General features: G+C 47.0%; 1 protein-coding gene and 4 non-coding genes across 5 annotated transcripts; all 5 read right to left on the reverse strand.

Moving 5' to 3' along the window:
• Window positions 1-626: 626 nt before the first annotated feature.
• DKC1 (dyskerin pseudouridine synthase 1) lies at window positions 627-13,453 on the reverse strand. The gene is made up of 15 exons (XM_044427234.1): window positions 12,872-13,453; window positions 11,351-11,415; window positions 10,564-10,650; window positions 9,467-9,558; window positions 8,532-8,716; window positions 8,332-8,396; window positions 7,943-8,069; window positions 7,518-7,648; window positions 6,137-6,280; window positions 5,115-5,235; window positions 4,007-4,125; window positions 3,312-3,418; window positions 2,910-2,964; window positions 2,073-2,231; window positions 627-1,637 (listed from the first exon to the last, which is right to left on the reverse strand). Exons 1-15 carry the CDS (start codon window positions 12,885-12,887, stop codon window positions 1,566-1,568), a joined length of 1,545 nt encoding a protein of 514 aa, XP_044283169.1. The 5' UTR covers window positions 12,888-13,453; the 3' UTR covers window positions 627-1,565.
• LOC123022134 lies at window positions 3,604-3,680 on the reverse strand. The gene has a single exon (XR_006414472.1). It is a non-coding gene; the product is annotated as a small nucleolar RNA SNORD83 (small nucleolar RNA).
• On the reverse strand, window positions 4,537-4,776 carry LOC123022131. The gene has a single exon (XR_006414470.1). It is a non-coding gene; the product is annotated as a small nucleolar RNA SNORD17 (small nucleolar RNA).
• LOC123022130 lies at window positions 7,345-7,477 on the reverse strand. The gene has a single exon (XR_006414469.1). It is a non-coding gene; the product is annotated as a small nucleolar RNA SNORA36 family (small nucleolar RNA).
• Window positions 7,736-7,810, reverse strand: LOC123022133. The gene has a single exon (XR_006414471.1). It is a non-coding gene; the product is annotated as a small nucleolar RNA SNORD83 (small nucleolar RNA).
• Window positions 13,454-13,626: the final 173 nt, after the last annotated feature.

Consider the following 13,626-nt stretch of genomic DNA (forward strand, 5'->3'; position numbering starts at 1 on the left):
ATCTGTGCCGCTCAGGGCTTAGGTTCTAGCCTGTCAACCCACCACTGGCACTGTCTTGCTCTGATGCAAGCTGAATCACCATGCAATCCTGCACTTTTAAAATATGCTACGGTTTTATTTTTTAAAAATAAGTTTTGTTTTAGAGCCAGGAACATTTAGGTAACCGGCCAAATCTATGCAAGCTCCAGAAGATTACATGGACTTCCTTCGCTCTGGGGAACGAACACACGTGCATGTACATACAGGAGTGCTTTTCACCTCGTGGCAGGGAGGTGCTGGAGTCTACCCAGCACATGCGGGTTGGGCATCTTGGCACTGCTCATCTCCAGCCACTGTCAATCAGCGGTGCCTAGAGCAATCCCCGCCCGCCTTCTTCTGAAGCAGCATTTACTCCATTTGGGAGACTTAATTCTACCCGTACAGTACTGCTCCTGCTTGTGACACTTCAGCTTTTGACTACAGCAGCCTCCACTCCTCCCATTTACATGACAGCAGTGCAGCTGGCACTCTGACCCCCTTTCTGGATTAAGTTTATGCAGCACAAATTCCCTTCTCCCACAAGTGAAGATCCAAGCTAGCTCTACCCACTGCTTATTGCAGTAGCTTCAGTCATGGAAAAACTGTAGTAAAACAACAATTTGTAATCTTTTAATGTAAAAAAAGAACCATTCCTCCTATTAAAACCAACTTTGGTATTCTGTCATGAATGGAGGTGGAAGATAAAGGAGAAGGGTCTGAGCTGCATTACACAAGACAGCAGTGTGCAGAGCCACCCACCTCCCCAACCCTTCTTCACTGAACTGCTTCACTGAAGGACAGAAGTAATGCTGGAGGAAAAGCACAGTTTCCTCCCAGCTCCCTTCTTCGGATACACTTCAGGCTGCCGTTTCAAATGGCCCAGAGAAGATAAGCAGACGCAAGATGCTTCTGATGAACAACGGCGTTGGGAGCAAAATCGAGAGCTTGAGAAGAAGGGTTTAGAGGAGAGACCCCCCCCCCACAGCAATTCCAGAACTAAACCATACAATCTTAAACAAAAAAAATCAATTACTTGTTTTCTAAAAAAATGAAAGTGATAGGAGTTGGTAAGCTGAAATGAAAATGTTTAAAAGCATTCAGTGGAGAATCAGGACAAACCCATGGAAGGAAATATAAAAGCTTTAAAAAAAGGTAAACGTCTGCTCATGCAGCCATAAGAGTCCTCTCCTTAGGGCCCGACAACAAGCAAGCTCCTGTGACAGTTCAGCAGCTCTCTGACATTCAAGCAGGATTTATAGCACAAGGAAAAGGGAGGAGGGGGGACGGAGAGCAGTGCCTAGTTAAGGACATCATTACATGATACCTTGGCAGAAATCTCGCAAACATCCAGCAACTCCGTCTATGGATGCTCACAAGGGCCCTGTTTCCCCCAGTTATCCTTAGAACAGGACAGAGGAAGCTGGCCCGAAACTGTACACTGATCTGCACAGCAATCAGGACAAGTCTCTGCACACTGCGCTGTCAGGCCTTTGGACTCCTTCCTCCTGAAGTGGTCCAAGCTGCCTGCTCTGGATACATCTGCTTGGTTACTCTGAACTCTCTTCAACTTCTTGTTTCTTTTTCTTCTTTTTCTTCTTCTTCACACTTGTGTCAGCGGCCTGGGGGAGGAACAATGGAATTTGAGGAAAGAGCTGCATCCCTTCGGCTACCCTGCAGAACAAAGTACCAAGGCGTTCCTCATCCCTTCCCAGAAATGTGAACTGAAGGTGCTAAGCTGGCTTGAGGATATTCCATCCAAGAGCTCTGCCAACATATCAGTTACCAAAAATCAGTCTCCCCTTTGATACCAGGCCAATTTGGAAAGCGGCTAACACACAACTAACCACGAGGTGACGACTTGCTTGTATGACTTAGCCCACTCTGGAGAATGCTTGCCATATCCCTCAATGTTTGGCAGCAGACCAAGTTCATAAATTCACCACTCAACTAAGTTGTATGCTCAGATGAATTAAAACAGGAATTCTGCCAAGTGCGCACAGCAACAGATTCCTGATTAACCAGACACACCAGCAATGGATCGTGTAAAAGCCTACCGTTTCTGTCAGCTCCCCACTGCTCTCAGCAGATTCCACCTTCCTCTTCTCTTTCTTTTTCTTCTTCTTCTTCTTGGCTTCCACCTGTGGCTCCGGTGAGTCTGGAGGAGACGAGACCGCTGCCCCCTGCTCTCCATCACTCTCTATCTCCCGCTTTCTCTGAGAAAAACAAGCATCAGAGAAGTTCTCGTCAGTGCAGGGTACTGTGCAAATAGGTCAAAGGGGCAGGTGTGGTTTTTGCACCATTAAACTCTAGCACTAAACAGCACCATCTGAGCAAATGCCCTTGCTGCAGTTTCAGGACCAAGAGGGAACTTCCGGCTTGCATAGAATGCCTCCAGCGCCTGGCATTTGCTCTATTCTTGGAAGCATGGACCGAACTGAACACAAGCAGCAATCCCAGAGGACTCAAACCATTTCCACTGTTGGGATCTGTTATCCCTGCCATACAAAGGGCGTTGTAAACAGATGGTGCTGTTTATCACTAGACACATGAGAATATAAGGCTACCCACCCCGCAGCAATGGGCTGTATCTTTTCCCTTGACACAGGTGAACTGGGAACCAGAGAGCAACCTTCACAGAAAGGATTTGACTTCTAAGAAACGCTGTGGGAAGCAGAATGTTTAATGCCCCCCGTTTCAGCCTATACACGGTCACAAGCTATGCCAGGGCCACAGAATGTTACCATAACCTGTGCAAACAGTTTTTACCTACGAACAGCTGCTCCCTCTCCATACTCCTCCACCAAGTGCACAGTATTACTAAGAGAATGTTGTAGCTGACCCCATCCCAGAAAAGAAGCACGATGCTGGCACAATCTGTGGAACAAACTAACCTTTGGGGCCCTCTCTGGCTCCACCTGGACCTTGCTCTCTTCCTTTACAGCGCCCCTGGGAAGAAAACAGATGTTTATTTACATCTCAGCCAGAACAACTTGTATCATGTACACACCTGCCCTGAGCCAGCTTATTCTTGTTCTAGAAGCACCCAGTGCTGTATGGAAAGCTGGTAAAAGAGCCCCCAACCACATGCATGGGGGACCCAGCTGCAACTTTCCTGAGCTTAATTTAGCAGGCTGACTCCCTCTAGAGCCACAGAAAGGAGGCGAGAAAGGGATAACTGCCTGCTCAGCCCCACCCAGCACAAATGGCAACTCCCTGACCTCCCTTTTCCAGAACTTTGTATGCCCCAGGGCAGGATTCCCCGTGGAGTCTGTGGCAGCCACAGCAGACCTTACCCACTGTAATCCACGTAGTCTTTCTTCCACGCTGGTGGGGTTTTCTCATTAGGTTTCCCATGTGCATCTAGCAAGCCTTGCTTGATCATCATTTTTTTCTGGGATGCCTGAGCAAAGAATAAGCAGGAAGGTTGGCTTCTGCGTACTGTTACAAGACACTGGCCATGAGGTGTGGCTCTGAGAACAACTAGGTCCTGCCACCTCCATTAGCCAGGAAGGCCCTTGGCACTGTGCAAGACACACAAGCAAAGCAATTGCTCATGCAGCAGATTAAGCCCCGAGTCCCTTGCTGAGCCATCAGCCTTGGGTGATAGATGTGCGTCATCCTTGCACAAAGAAGCTATGAAGTCTGTTCTGACATCATTTGGCTCACAGTGGAAACCAACTCAGCAGCAAAGGCTGCAGTTAGACAGGGCAGCGTTTCAAACTGTTCCAGAGGCCAAGGAGCAGCTTGGGCTTTAGAAAGGAGAAATGCAGCAGTTACAGAGCGCGAGATGGACCATTTTGGTCCAACAATGGTCAGCAAGCAGTGAGCGGAAGGTCAACACCCACAGGAACTGGCTAATACAGAATACATCTCCTGACCGCTCTCCAAGGCTTCCAGGCAGGGCAAGCAAAGGGGCCAAGTCAAGCTGTTCCCCAGAATGTGCTCCTCCTCCGTGAAGGCAAGTGTCCCAGCCCCACCCACGACTCACTTTTGGACCGAGCCCCCACTTGCGAGGGTAGGTGTCCCTTTCCATGATCACGCGCTTGATCTTTGCCACGACTCCATGGTCACAGGTCGAGATCACTGCAGTTGTCATCAAGGCGATCGCTGCAGGAAAACGCAACAGGAAAAGCTGCACGTTCAGACACTCTTCTGCCTAACAAATCCTTTTTGTTCCATAATTCATACCAGTATGGATGCCAAGCACGGATTCTTCACTGTGCAACCACACAGCAAGTTCCATGCACACAAGTCACACACCAAGTGTTGTTCCCACAGTGCCCCGGTTCTTCTTGAAAGTGATTCTCTCTCTCTCTCTCTCTCTCTCTCTCTCTCTCAAGTAAAGCAAATATTTTTTACTCCTGATGGGAAGTGTGCCCACATGCCCAAGTGGCACGAGAAAGAAAACAGGGCAAGGAGAGTCCCTCTGCCAAGCTCCCCTAGTAGCTCGTGATGTCACCTCCCTGTATTTCTCTGCTCAACAGCTTTGGCATTAGCGAGAGGCAAATCAGGGCACGCATGATCAGACAGTTTCATTCTTCTTGGCTGAGCCAGAGCCTCTCAGCCCTGGCCCTGCTTGTTCCACCCAGCCCTGCCGGCAGCTGGCCCAGCTTCCCCACAGCCCCCAGCAGAACACTGGGAGGCTGAAAGGTGCCTGGAGGCTACACGGCATCAAGACCCTAGAACAGGAATCTGAATGCGGCAGGAAGGGCAGAGCAGCAACACTCAGAGAATGGATAAACTTGTTCATCACTTCACACGTCGCCCTGCACACGTGCGCGTGCACAAGGGCAGGGGCACGAACAAGCCTGTGCTACAGGAAGGATGGCTCCCATGACCACAGTTCTGAAGACACCACTTAGGAGAGCCAACAAAAAGAATCCACTGGAGAACAGGCAGGTTCAAAGAGGTCTGTGCCTGCATGTGCAGCAGCCCAGTGAACGTGGTCCCGCAAGTCTGCGCTTACCAGGTATGGCTGCCCACTTCGTACTCGACAAAACTATCCTGCCAAAAGCTAAATGAATCAATCCCAGGTTACCTGTCGCAGCAAGGGAAGTGCGAGGGATTGGGGCTCCACGACAGCGCCCAGCTCTCACCTGTGCAGATAGCCTCTCCCTTCGTGGTGATCACGACTATCTCCTGATTGACTTCGATGCCGTCCTCGTACCGCAGCAGGCCGGGCAGCATGATTTTCGCGCCATAGCAAATGGCATTCACCTGAATGGGCACAGAATGAGCGCCTGCATGTCAGACCCACACAGGGAGTGATGCCAGTGTGACTCCTACTAGCAGTGGGTGCACAACAGCGACACATGTAGAGGCAGACGTGTGCATGCACCCCAAATGATCCCCAAACGGGCTGCACATTCATTGCACCTCGTAGTGGCAGGGAAACAGCACCCTTTGCGTAAGGAAGATCTCTGGGAAGGGGGCAGAGTATGGTGGCTGTTTGTGGGGAATTCAGTGGGATGGGAAGGCCAGGGCCTCCTCTCCATATTGCAAGCCCTTGGCTTACATTCAATAGACATCACAGTACAACTTTATTTGTTATTGCTTTTTCCAATGAACATCCATCAAATCTCCAGGATCAAGCCAAAAAAAAATTAATTTCCTAATTAATTAGGAATTCCTAATTAATACTGGACTGGAAAAGTGGACAATTAATCCTGTTCATTCAGCAGAGTTTATTAGTGGTGGTGCTGATTAATCAACAGACAGATTTTTCATTTCTTAAAATGTGTAATAAGCATATCAACATATCTTAGGGAAATACTTAAGAAAACAAGGAACATCTCTAAGGGGAACATCAGTTGTAATGATAACATACACAGACACCCTTTAAAGCTAAGTATGCTTTTTTCTATTTAGGATTCAGTCCATACTTTCAAAGGTAATCAACTGATTGACTAAAAGTGCTACCATCAATCAACTTGAAGTTTCTGGAAGCAGGAATGACAGCTTCAGCAAGTAACAGTACTAAGCTAGTATCTGAAAACTTAACTAGGGACCCGCTGCCCTCTGGCCTGGAAGAAACTCTGAGTCGATTTCCTTGATGAAACTGACATAGCGAGCTGCAGCACCTGACACGGAGCCCTCAGTCCACGTCTCGGGAACTCACCGCACTGTCCTTCATGACCAGCCGCTTGTGGGACGTCAGCAGCTTCTCCAAGGGGAAGATCACTCTCCTGAGGTAGGTTTCGTCCTTGTTGTTGTCATACTGCCACTGCGCATCCAGCACGTCGTGCATGGTCACCATGTGGTCCTAGAGGGGGACACCAGCCCCATCACAACGTGTTAGGGCTTCCGCTACGAACAAGGCAGCGGCTGTCCACGAGGCACGACCGAACTGCCTATTCTCACTGCAGCATCCCAGGCTGCTGCTTTCCCACGACTTCCCGTCTGGTACAGGAGACTGGAGACAGAAAGGACTGTACCTGCCACTTTCCACATGCAGAATCACATGCTCTCTCATGCAGCCCTGGCAGCTTCCCAAGATGCATGCCCCTGGACTTATCAGAAGGACCAGGCAAAATATCATACACCCACATTTCACTTTATGCCCTGGACCAACAAGAGGAAGGCAGCTGGGACATCCTGAGAGGCAGGTGAGCTGACTGATCATCTTTCTGGCTCTACTGGGAACTATGTTTAGCTGCCTGAGAGAAGCAGCTAGCGAGAACACTCCCCCGTTTGCTTGCTGATTCAAACCATGCAAGTCTACTGGGCTGGAACAGTTACCAAAGGGAAATGGCAAAACAAGAGAGATGCCAAAGGAAGCCATTCTTGGGGTCTGTACAAGGCCAAGGGGCACTCCTAACATTTGGTCAACTGGCTTTAGATTCTAAGGTTATCCAAGGTTTGCTTAACCCATACTGAGTTCACATAAGCTTCCATGCTCAAAATGGTGGTCAGTGTGTACCGTAAGGCCCTGTAGGTTAATTAATTCATTGTGGCACATAGTGATGTATGAAGAGGCCCTGTGAGGTAAGTAACATTGTAAAGTCCATTCTGCAATTCCATGCAGTCTACAGCCATTCAAGATTGGCAGTTCATATGACTGGGCATGGAACCTCAAAGGGAAAGGAGCCACAGGCAGATTTTTCTAGAACAGCCTGCTTTAAGGAACTTTGCAAAGGTTCCTTGCAGGGGCAGCACGGTCATTCCCTTCCCAGTTCCACTGTGGGCTTTGTAACACGGTTTCTTCCACTGCAGAAGCACTAGCGTTGCGAGTGGAGAAGGCATGAAATAAGCTGTCATGAAGTAAGCCAAGTACCCACTGATATGTGCCTGGGGATACCAAATTATCACATGGAACTGGCAGCGTAATTTTGTGGGCTGGGAAAGTAACAGGCAGAAAAACAAGATTTTCCACCTCTGACTTCTCCCAACTATTTAGTGTACCAAAGTTTAATTACCAGAACAGGGGTGAAAACCCTGCACTGAACTCAACACTTTGGGGAGCGACAACTGTGTGCTTCTAAAGACACCCCAAAACGCACCTTCTCCCCCATGACGCCAGAGCGCACTCGCCGGAGCTCCTGCATCTGACCTCCGACCCCAAGCAGCAAGCCCAAGTGCACACACAGTGTTCGGATGTAGGTCCCAGCTTCACAGCTTACCCAGAAGATACCTGAGGACAGGGCAGAGCGAAAGCAAATGCCTACGTTAGAGAGACTCGTGCTCTTGTAAGAGGCTGAGCAGAGCAGGCCTCTGCGAGAGCCATCAGTATTGGGTGATAGATGTAAGTCATCTTTGCACGGAGTGCTATGCCATCTGTCTTACATCATTTGGCTCGGAAAACACAAGGTGCATAACCTGGTCAAGGGACAGATCTGACAGGCAAGAATGGGACTTGGCCTGGATGCCATTTTCGTTTTAGGAGCGCCACCATGCTATTTGCTCTGAGTAAAAAATATTTCATTACCCAATCTCCTTTCTGGATCATATTCTACCAGTTTGCTCTCGTAGATGGTCCGGACTCTCAGCTGTCTTTTCACTGCTGCTATAAGTGGGGGACGCTGGAAGAGGGCTCCTGTCAGAGTTTCTATTGCCTACAAAGAGAAGCAAATCAGAAGATGCCACCATGCAAAAAATATCAGTCTCGCATCACAGCAGGCAAACCTCTCTGCATATCCAGAGGTAGAAAAGGCACTTGTTTTAGTAGTTATTCACCTCATTTACGGTTAAACCATGGTTTTAATTAACATCTGATGGAAGCACGTTATATCCGTTATATGATTTTACGGGCATCTGAGCCAATTACGCACGCAGGATTGCAGCAAGTGACAAGTATCCCGCCCTGCAGAGACTTACCCTTGAAAGCTGAATCTCACTCTCAATTGCATTGTGCAGCCGAACGATTCCCACATACTCTTTGCCTGGAAGACGACAGAAGAGTAGTAAGGAGCGGCCACCTGAATGTTAATATTCCACCACCACGCAGGTGATTCTGCAATTTCAGTGCCTCACGATGCACCATCATTCTCAATCGGGAGACACAACAGACACCGTACCTGCACTTTGCTGAGACTTGACCAGACGCGTCGCACGCTCAATGCACACAATCAAGCACCCGGTCACTTTGGGGTCCAGTGTGCCACTATGCCCAGTTTTCTCAACCCGGAGGATGCGGCGGATCCAGGCCACCACCTCATGAGAAGAAGGATTGGAAGGCTTATCCAAGTTGATGAAGCCAGTCCTGAGAGAGAGGCACAGTGACTGCTACCAATCCTTTTTTGGTTTCAGTAAAAGCAGAATCTCTCTTAAAAGTTACAGTTTCAAGATTGGCAATCCATAAGCAGGCAGAGAATTGAAGCAGGACAGAGTTCATTTTAACATCAAAATGTGAAATTCAGTGCTAGGTGTACAAGCACTTCATGCAATATTCCTGATGGCCGAGTCAACTCCTTTTGCACCTAACCTCTCCTAGTGCAGTTTAGCGCCAAACATCTTTTGAATGACTATCGAATAAAAGGCATAGCTACACAAAAGCCTGCATGGATTTAAGAAGGAAACCGAAGTAACTGCAGCAGGGTAAATGGTGTAGGTTTTTTCCCCCAGTATTGGCAACCCAAAGGTTTTCAGAATATACTACTGAACTAGTGCGCAGCGTCTTTGAACTAGTTCACAGGTAATGAATAAACAATCCAAGACATGGATTCCAGGGGCCTTGCTGGCTATTCCAACATCTCCCTCTGGACAAGTTCACATGACAAGCTGTGATGCCCACCTGCCCCAGCTTGAACATTCAAAATAACACTGTAGCTTCTCATTATGTGTGAACCAGGCCTTGTAGTCAGTGCACTAAAAACCCAGGTGGGTCAGCGGTAAGCGCTACTCCAAATGAAGCACACGCAAACACCTCCCATGCAAGGACTAACTGCAGCTAACAAGTTCCATAACAAAGTTGTAGAAGAAAATTCACTATTAACTTGGAATATGACCTTACCTTACATAATCAGCAATATCTCTTTTTAAGGGATTACAACCAGAAGGGAGGGGTGTGTAATGTGCCGTCCTTACATTCAGCTTGTCAAAATTCTACAGAATCCAAAGCACAACAAAAAGCCGTTATATATCATTCAGAGGTGCTCTACAGGCCTTTGGTTGGATTCAGAAGTAAAGGAGGATATTTTGGAATCTCTTCCTTTGAAGACAGACTAGGTAAATGACTCAGTTCTAAAAGCTTCATTTATTTCTATTTCAAATGTCAGCTTTTCTTTGTTTCATTTTTATTTCACACAAGTTTGACCTATAAATAATTTTTTTCAATCAATTGTGCCTTTTATCAATGTTTTGGCAGCTTTTGATTCTAACAGAATTCATTGTGGGAAATTGTAAAACTCTACAGACTAGATTTCTGACACTGATAAAGGAATTATGTGCTAACACAAAAATGAGACTTAAGGTTGGGTTGAATGGCTCTTTAACTGAAGCTTTCAAAAGAAATCAGGGAGTAGAACAAGGATGCCTCTTAGCTTCCTTTCTCTTCAGCATCTGTTAACAATCTGCTGCTCCATTTAGCACAAGTATATTTCCCTTCCTTCATAAAAAGTTATTTTTTATTTTGATGCATGCAGATAGTGTAGTACTAATTTCTCTCTTGCTTGGGTCTGAAAAATCTTCTAGCCATTTTCAATATTTTCTGTAAGCGCAAGGACCAGTCAATAAACTATTCTTCAACTAAGAGTATCAGTTTTGCCAGTCAAAGACAGACAGCTTCTGGACTTGCTTATTTAGGTAACTGGGTATCTCTCATGGAAGTAGTGCAGGAAGGCAGTGAAATTAAAGACACAAAACCCCATACAGACATTCATGAAGTTTTATTATAATAAAGGTGGACAGCTGACAAAATCCTCCATAAGAGTTTATAATACCAAGTGATAATGCAAATTCTTTATGGGGCTGAAATGTGGGGGACCAACAGCCCCACCATGTTTTGAAAATCGTGTGGAACAACGTTTTTAAAATTGTAAATATTCTAAAGTGTATGTGAAACAGCCAACATTCAAATTTTTAAAAAATCACTCGCCCTGCCATTTTTACCTTCAGGAGCAAAGGCCACTGTGATGTATCTAGTTGAGCAACTCTGGACTCAGGCTTGATAAGAAATTCTTCTGAATATTGTATATCCTAGGAACAAATGAATGGGTAGTTTAACGACTGGAACCGTGAAATCAAGAATCCTGCTTCTCTTGCAGCCAAAGAAACAAACAGAACCTGCTTTGCAAAGCTGAGAGCACAAGCGCCACCTGATGGTAGACAAAGTACTCATTAGTGCCTCCTAGTGAGCAAGGGGCAAATCTGAGACAGTTCCTTGCACTGCAGCAGCCCACATAGGGGCACATGTGGTTTGTTCCCCCCATCTCGTAGCCCATCGAGAAATTTCTAACTGCAGTATGCTCTAGTCTAGAGATGACAAGAACATTATTACAGCTTCAAGCTGCTGAGTGTTCTCCCACTGCACTCAAATGCATTTATTTTTAAAAGGGAGTGAATGGAATCTGTGCAAGCAAGAAAAGAATACTGTCACCATTACTTCTTCTCTTGAATGCATACCGACAACCAATTCCACTGCAGTTGTTAGCCGAAGTTGTAACTACTGTGCACCGAAAAGGGTCTGCATGCCATTAGAGAAAAAAGGAATAGGACTAACCAATATACCACTTAAGCTCATCTTTACATTGTGTGTCTGAGGGAGTAGCACTTCCATAAGAAATAGACAACTAAACAGTATTTCTATTTTGCAACATCCAGAGGTGGGAACAGGCCTAAAAGTTTTTGCTCTAAACTGATACACAGAACAAGCAAGTTAGATCACCAGGAAACTCACAGCAACATCTTCATCTGGCAAAGACTTCCTTTCTTTTTTCTTCTTGTGTTTCTTAGAAACAGAGCCTATGAAAAAACAAATAGCAAAAAACAGGATTCCTACAAATGATCTTGTAAGCAGAAATAACCTTAGCAGCAAGGTTTGCCCAAAGCTAACCGAGAATTAGTAGTATGATCAACATTTAGAGTTTACAATGAAGCTTTTACACAGGAACCTTTATTATTGGGACAGGGGCAGCTGAGGAGCATAATGCAGCACAAAATACGACTGATAGTCACAGGCCATTCCATCTCAGATGTAACTAGGAATGTTTATGTTCAAGGGGGGACGGGAAAAAATAGGAATCAGGCTGATTGGCTGTTCCATTTTTCTTCATGTATTTCTTGGGAAAACCATCCCACTGCAGAAACTGTCCCTTAACAATACAACAGTGCAGAATGATGGGCAGTTTATTGAGCACATGTTGCTGCTATGACTGCTCTTCTACTCTACTCCTTTTTGGGGAGTTACATGCTGTGTTCCATTACTTCAGTTGCTTTCCCTGACCTGAATATTCCAATATTGTGAGTTATCAGGAAGGAAAAAGTCACAAGGCAATGCTACTGCCAACATTACTCAACACTTTCAAAACTAACACACAATTACATGGCACCCCACACGATCAAGGCGCACTCCAGCCCACGTGGGAAACTGAGAGCACATGGAGGGTGAAAAAGCCTTCAACGCAGACAGTACAAAAGTTACTGGACTCAATCCCTGCAACCAACAGCTCAGGCCAACTCTATATATATATGCACAAAGATATGATGCAGCTGGACACTGACGGTTTCAGCAGCCACTTCCCTGTCTCAAAAACCACAAAATGCGCACCTAACGTTAATGGCCGCCGTTCCAATTTCCCACCTGTTGCTACTCCTAGTTTACACGAGGAAAGGCAAAGAGAAAATTTTCAAAATGTTAATACCAGGATGGTCCAGAGATGGGACATTATAGAATGGGACAAGCCCCCTCCCAGCCCCTAAGACAGAGCACTCTCCAACAACCCCTCCCCCAGCCTCCCTTCCAACGGCTCCTTGAAGTTTTTGCAACATCCCACACTGCAGTTGCACAGTTAATGGATCAGAAAGACGGCACTCTACCAACCTTTTCCTTAGGCAGCCCCTGCAACTAAGGTACGACTACCTGAGCATGCACAGAGCACAATTTCAACACGCTGGCGAGGAACCACGTGCTCCCCTTCATTTCGTTTTGTGATGAATTTCTGCTCCGGGGCAATAAGAAGCTCCTGTCCTTCCTCTTCCTCCCTATCTCAGGAAGGTGTGAGCCCCAGCACTTTTCTCCCCCCTCGGGTATGAACAGCTACCCTCCCCGGAGGATCTGAGAAGGAGCGAGATTTCATCATCCTTGGTCCGAGGGGGCTTTCCTTCCGCCTCTGGAAACCCCAGGGATAGAGCCGCATCGCCTGCTTGCCTCGGGCCCCGGGAAAGCGGCCCTGACTCGGAGCCCACGCTGCGCACCCACCTGGCCCGTCCGCCATCTTGCCCACGCCACGCGCTGCTGCAAGAACTCGCGCGCCCTCCCGCTTGCCCGCTCCGGCCGGAAAGACCGTCTCCGCCCACTTCCGCTCTCCGCGCCACTAAACTTCCGCTGTAAGAATCATAGAGGTACGAAAGGGTAGACTGGCACATTCGCAGCGGAGGTGGGAAGCTCGCAGGATAGCGATGGCCTCGGTCGGTGCAGAAACATCTGAACTGGCCCCTATGCTAGATTGGCCTCATTTCTCGCAGCCTGTCGTGTGCTTCCTGGAGCGACGGTAGTCCACACTCCAGAAAATTCGACCTTAGCACCCGCAGTGCGACCGGGTCACAGAATCCCTAAAGGGTACGATCCTATGCCCGTGTAAATGCAAGACCTTCGACTCTCAACATTCCCCAGCAAGTTGTGCCCTAAACCACTATTTAAACATCCCAAGGGTTCATCTATATCCCATAAGTGCCCATTAAACAGGTGGTGATGGCGGGTGACTCAAGCCGGTTGTTTTGCTCTATCTAGACCTAAATCAGATGTTGTTATAACTGTACAACCCAAATCGGAATTTAAGTGTGCAAGCTTTCAGCTTCTCGTGCTGACTTTGTAATATTTTAATATAGCATTCTTTTAATAACAGCACTGGTGTACTTTTTATATTTATTATTTTGTTGTTCCTTGGTTTAATTATTGTAAACTGTCCTAAGGGCATTTTCCAGTTGGGCAGTAAGCAAATGTAATACATACAT

This window comes from Varanus komodoensis, unplaced genomic scaffold (genome assembly GCF_004798865.1).
Source record: "Varanus komodoensis strain SLA01 unplaced genomic scaffold, ASM479886v1 scaffold18_3, whole genome shotgun sequence".
In the NCBI taxonomy this organism is placed as follows: Eukaryota; Metazoa; Chordata; class Lepidosauria; order Squamata; family Varanidae; genus Varanus; species Varanus komodoensis.

Coding starts and splice junctions, on each gene's coding strand:
- DKC1 (XM_044427234.1), bottom strand. Junction 5,236..6,136: donor TGGTCATGAAGGACAGTGCG/GTGAGTTCCCGA, acceptor GTGCCCATTCAG/GTGAATGCCATTTGCTATGG. Junction 4,126..5,114: donor GGGAGAGGCTATCTGCACAG/GTGAGAGCTGGG, acceptor GTTTTCCTGCAG/CGATCGCCTTGATGACAACT.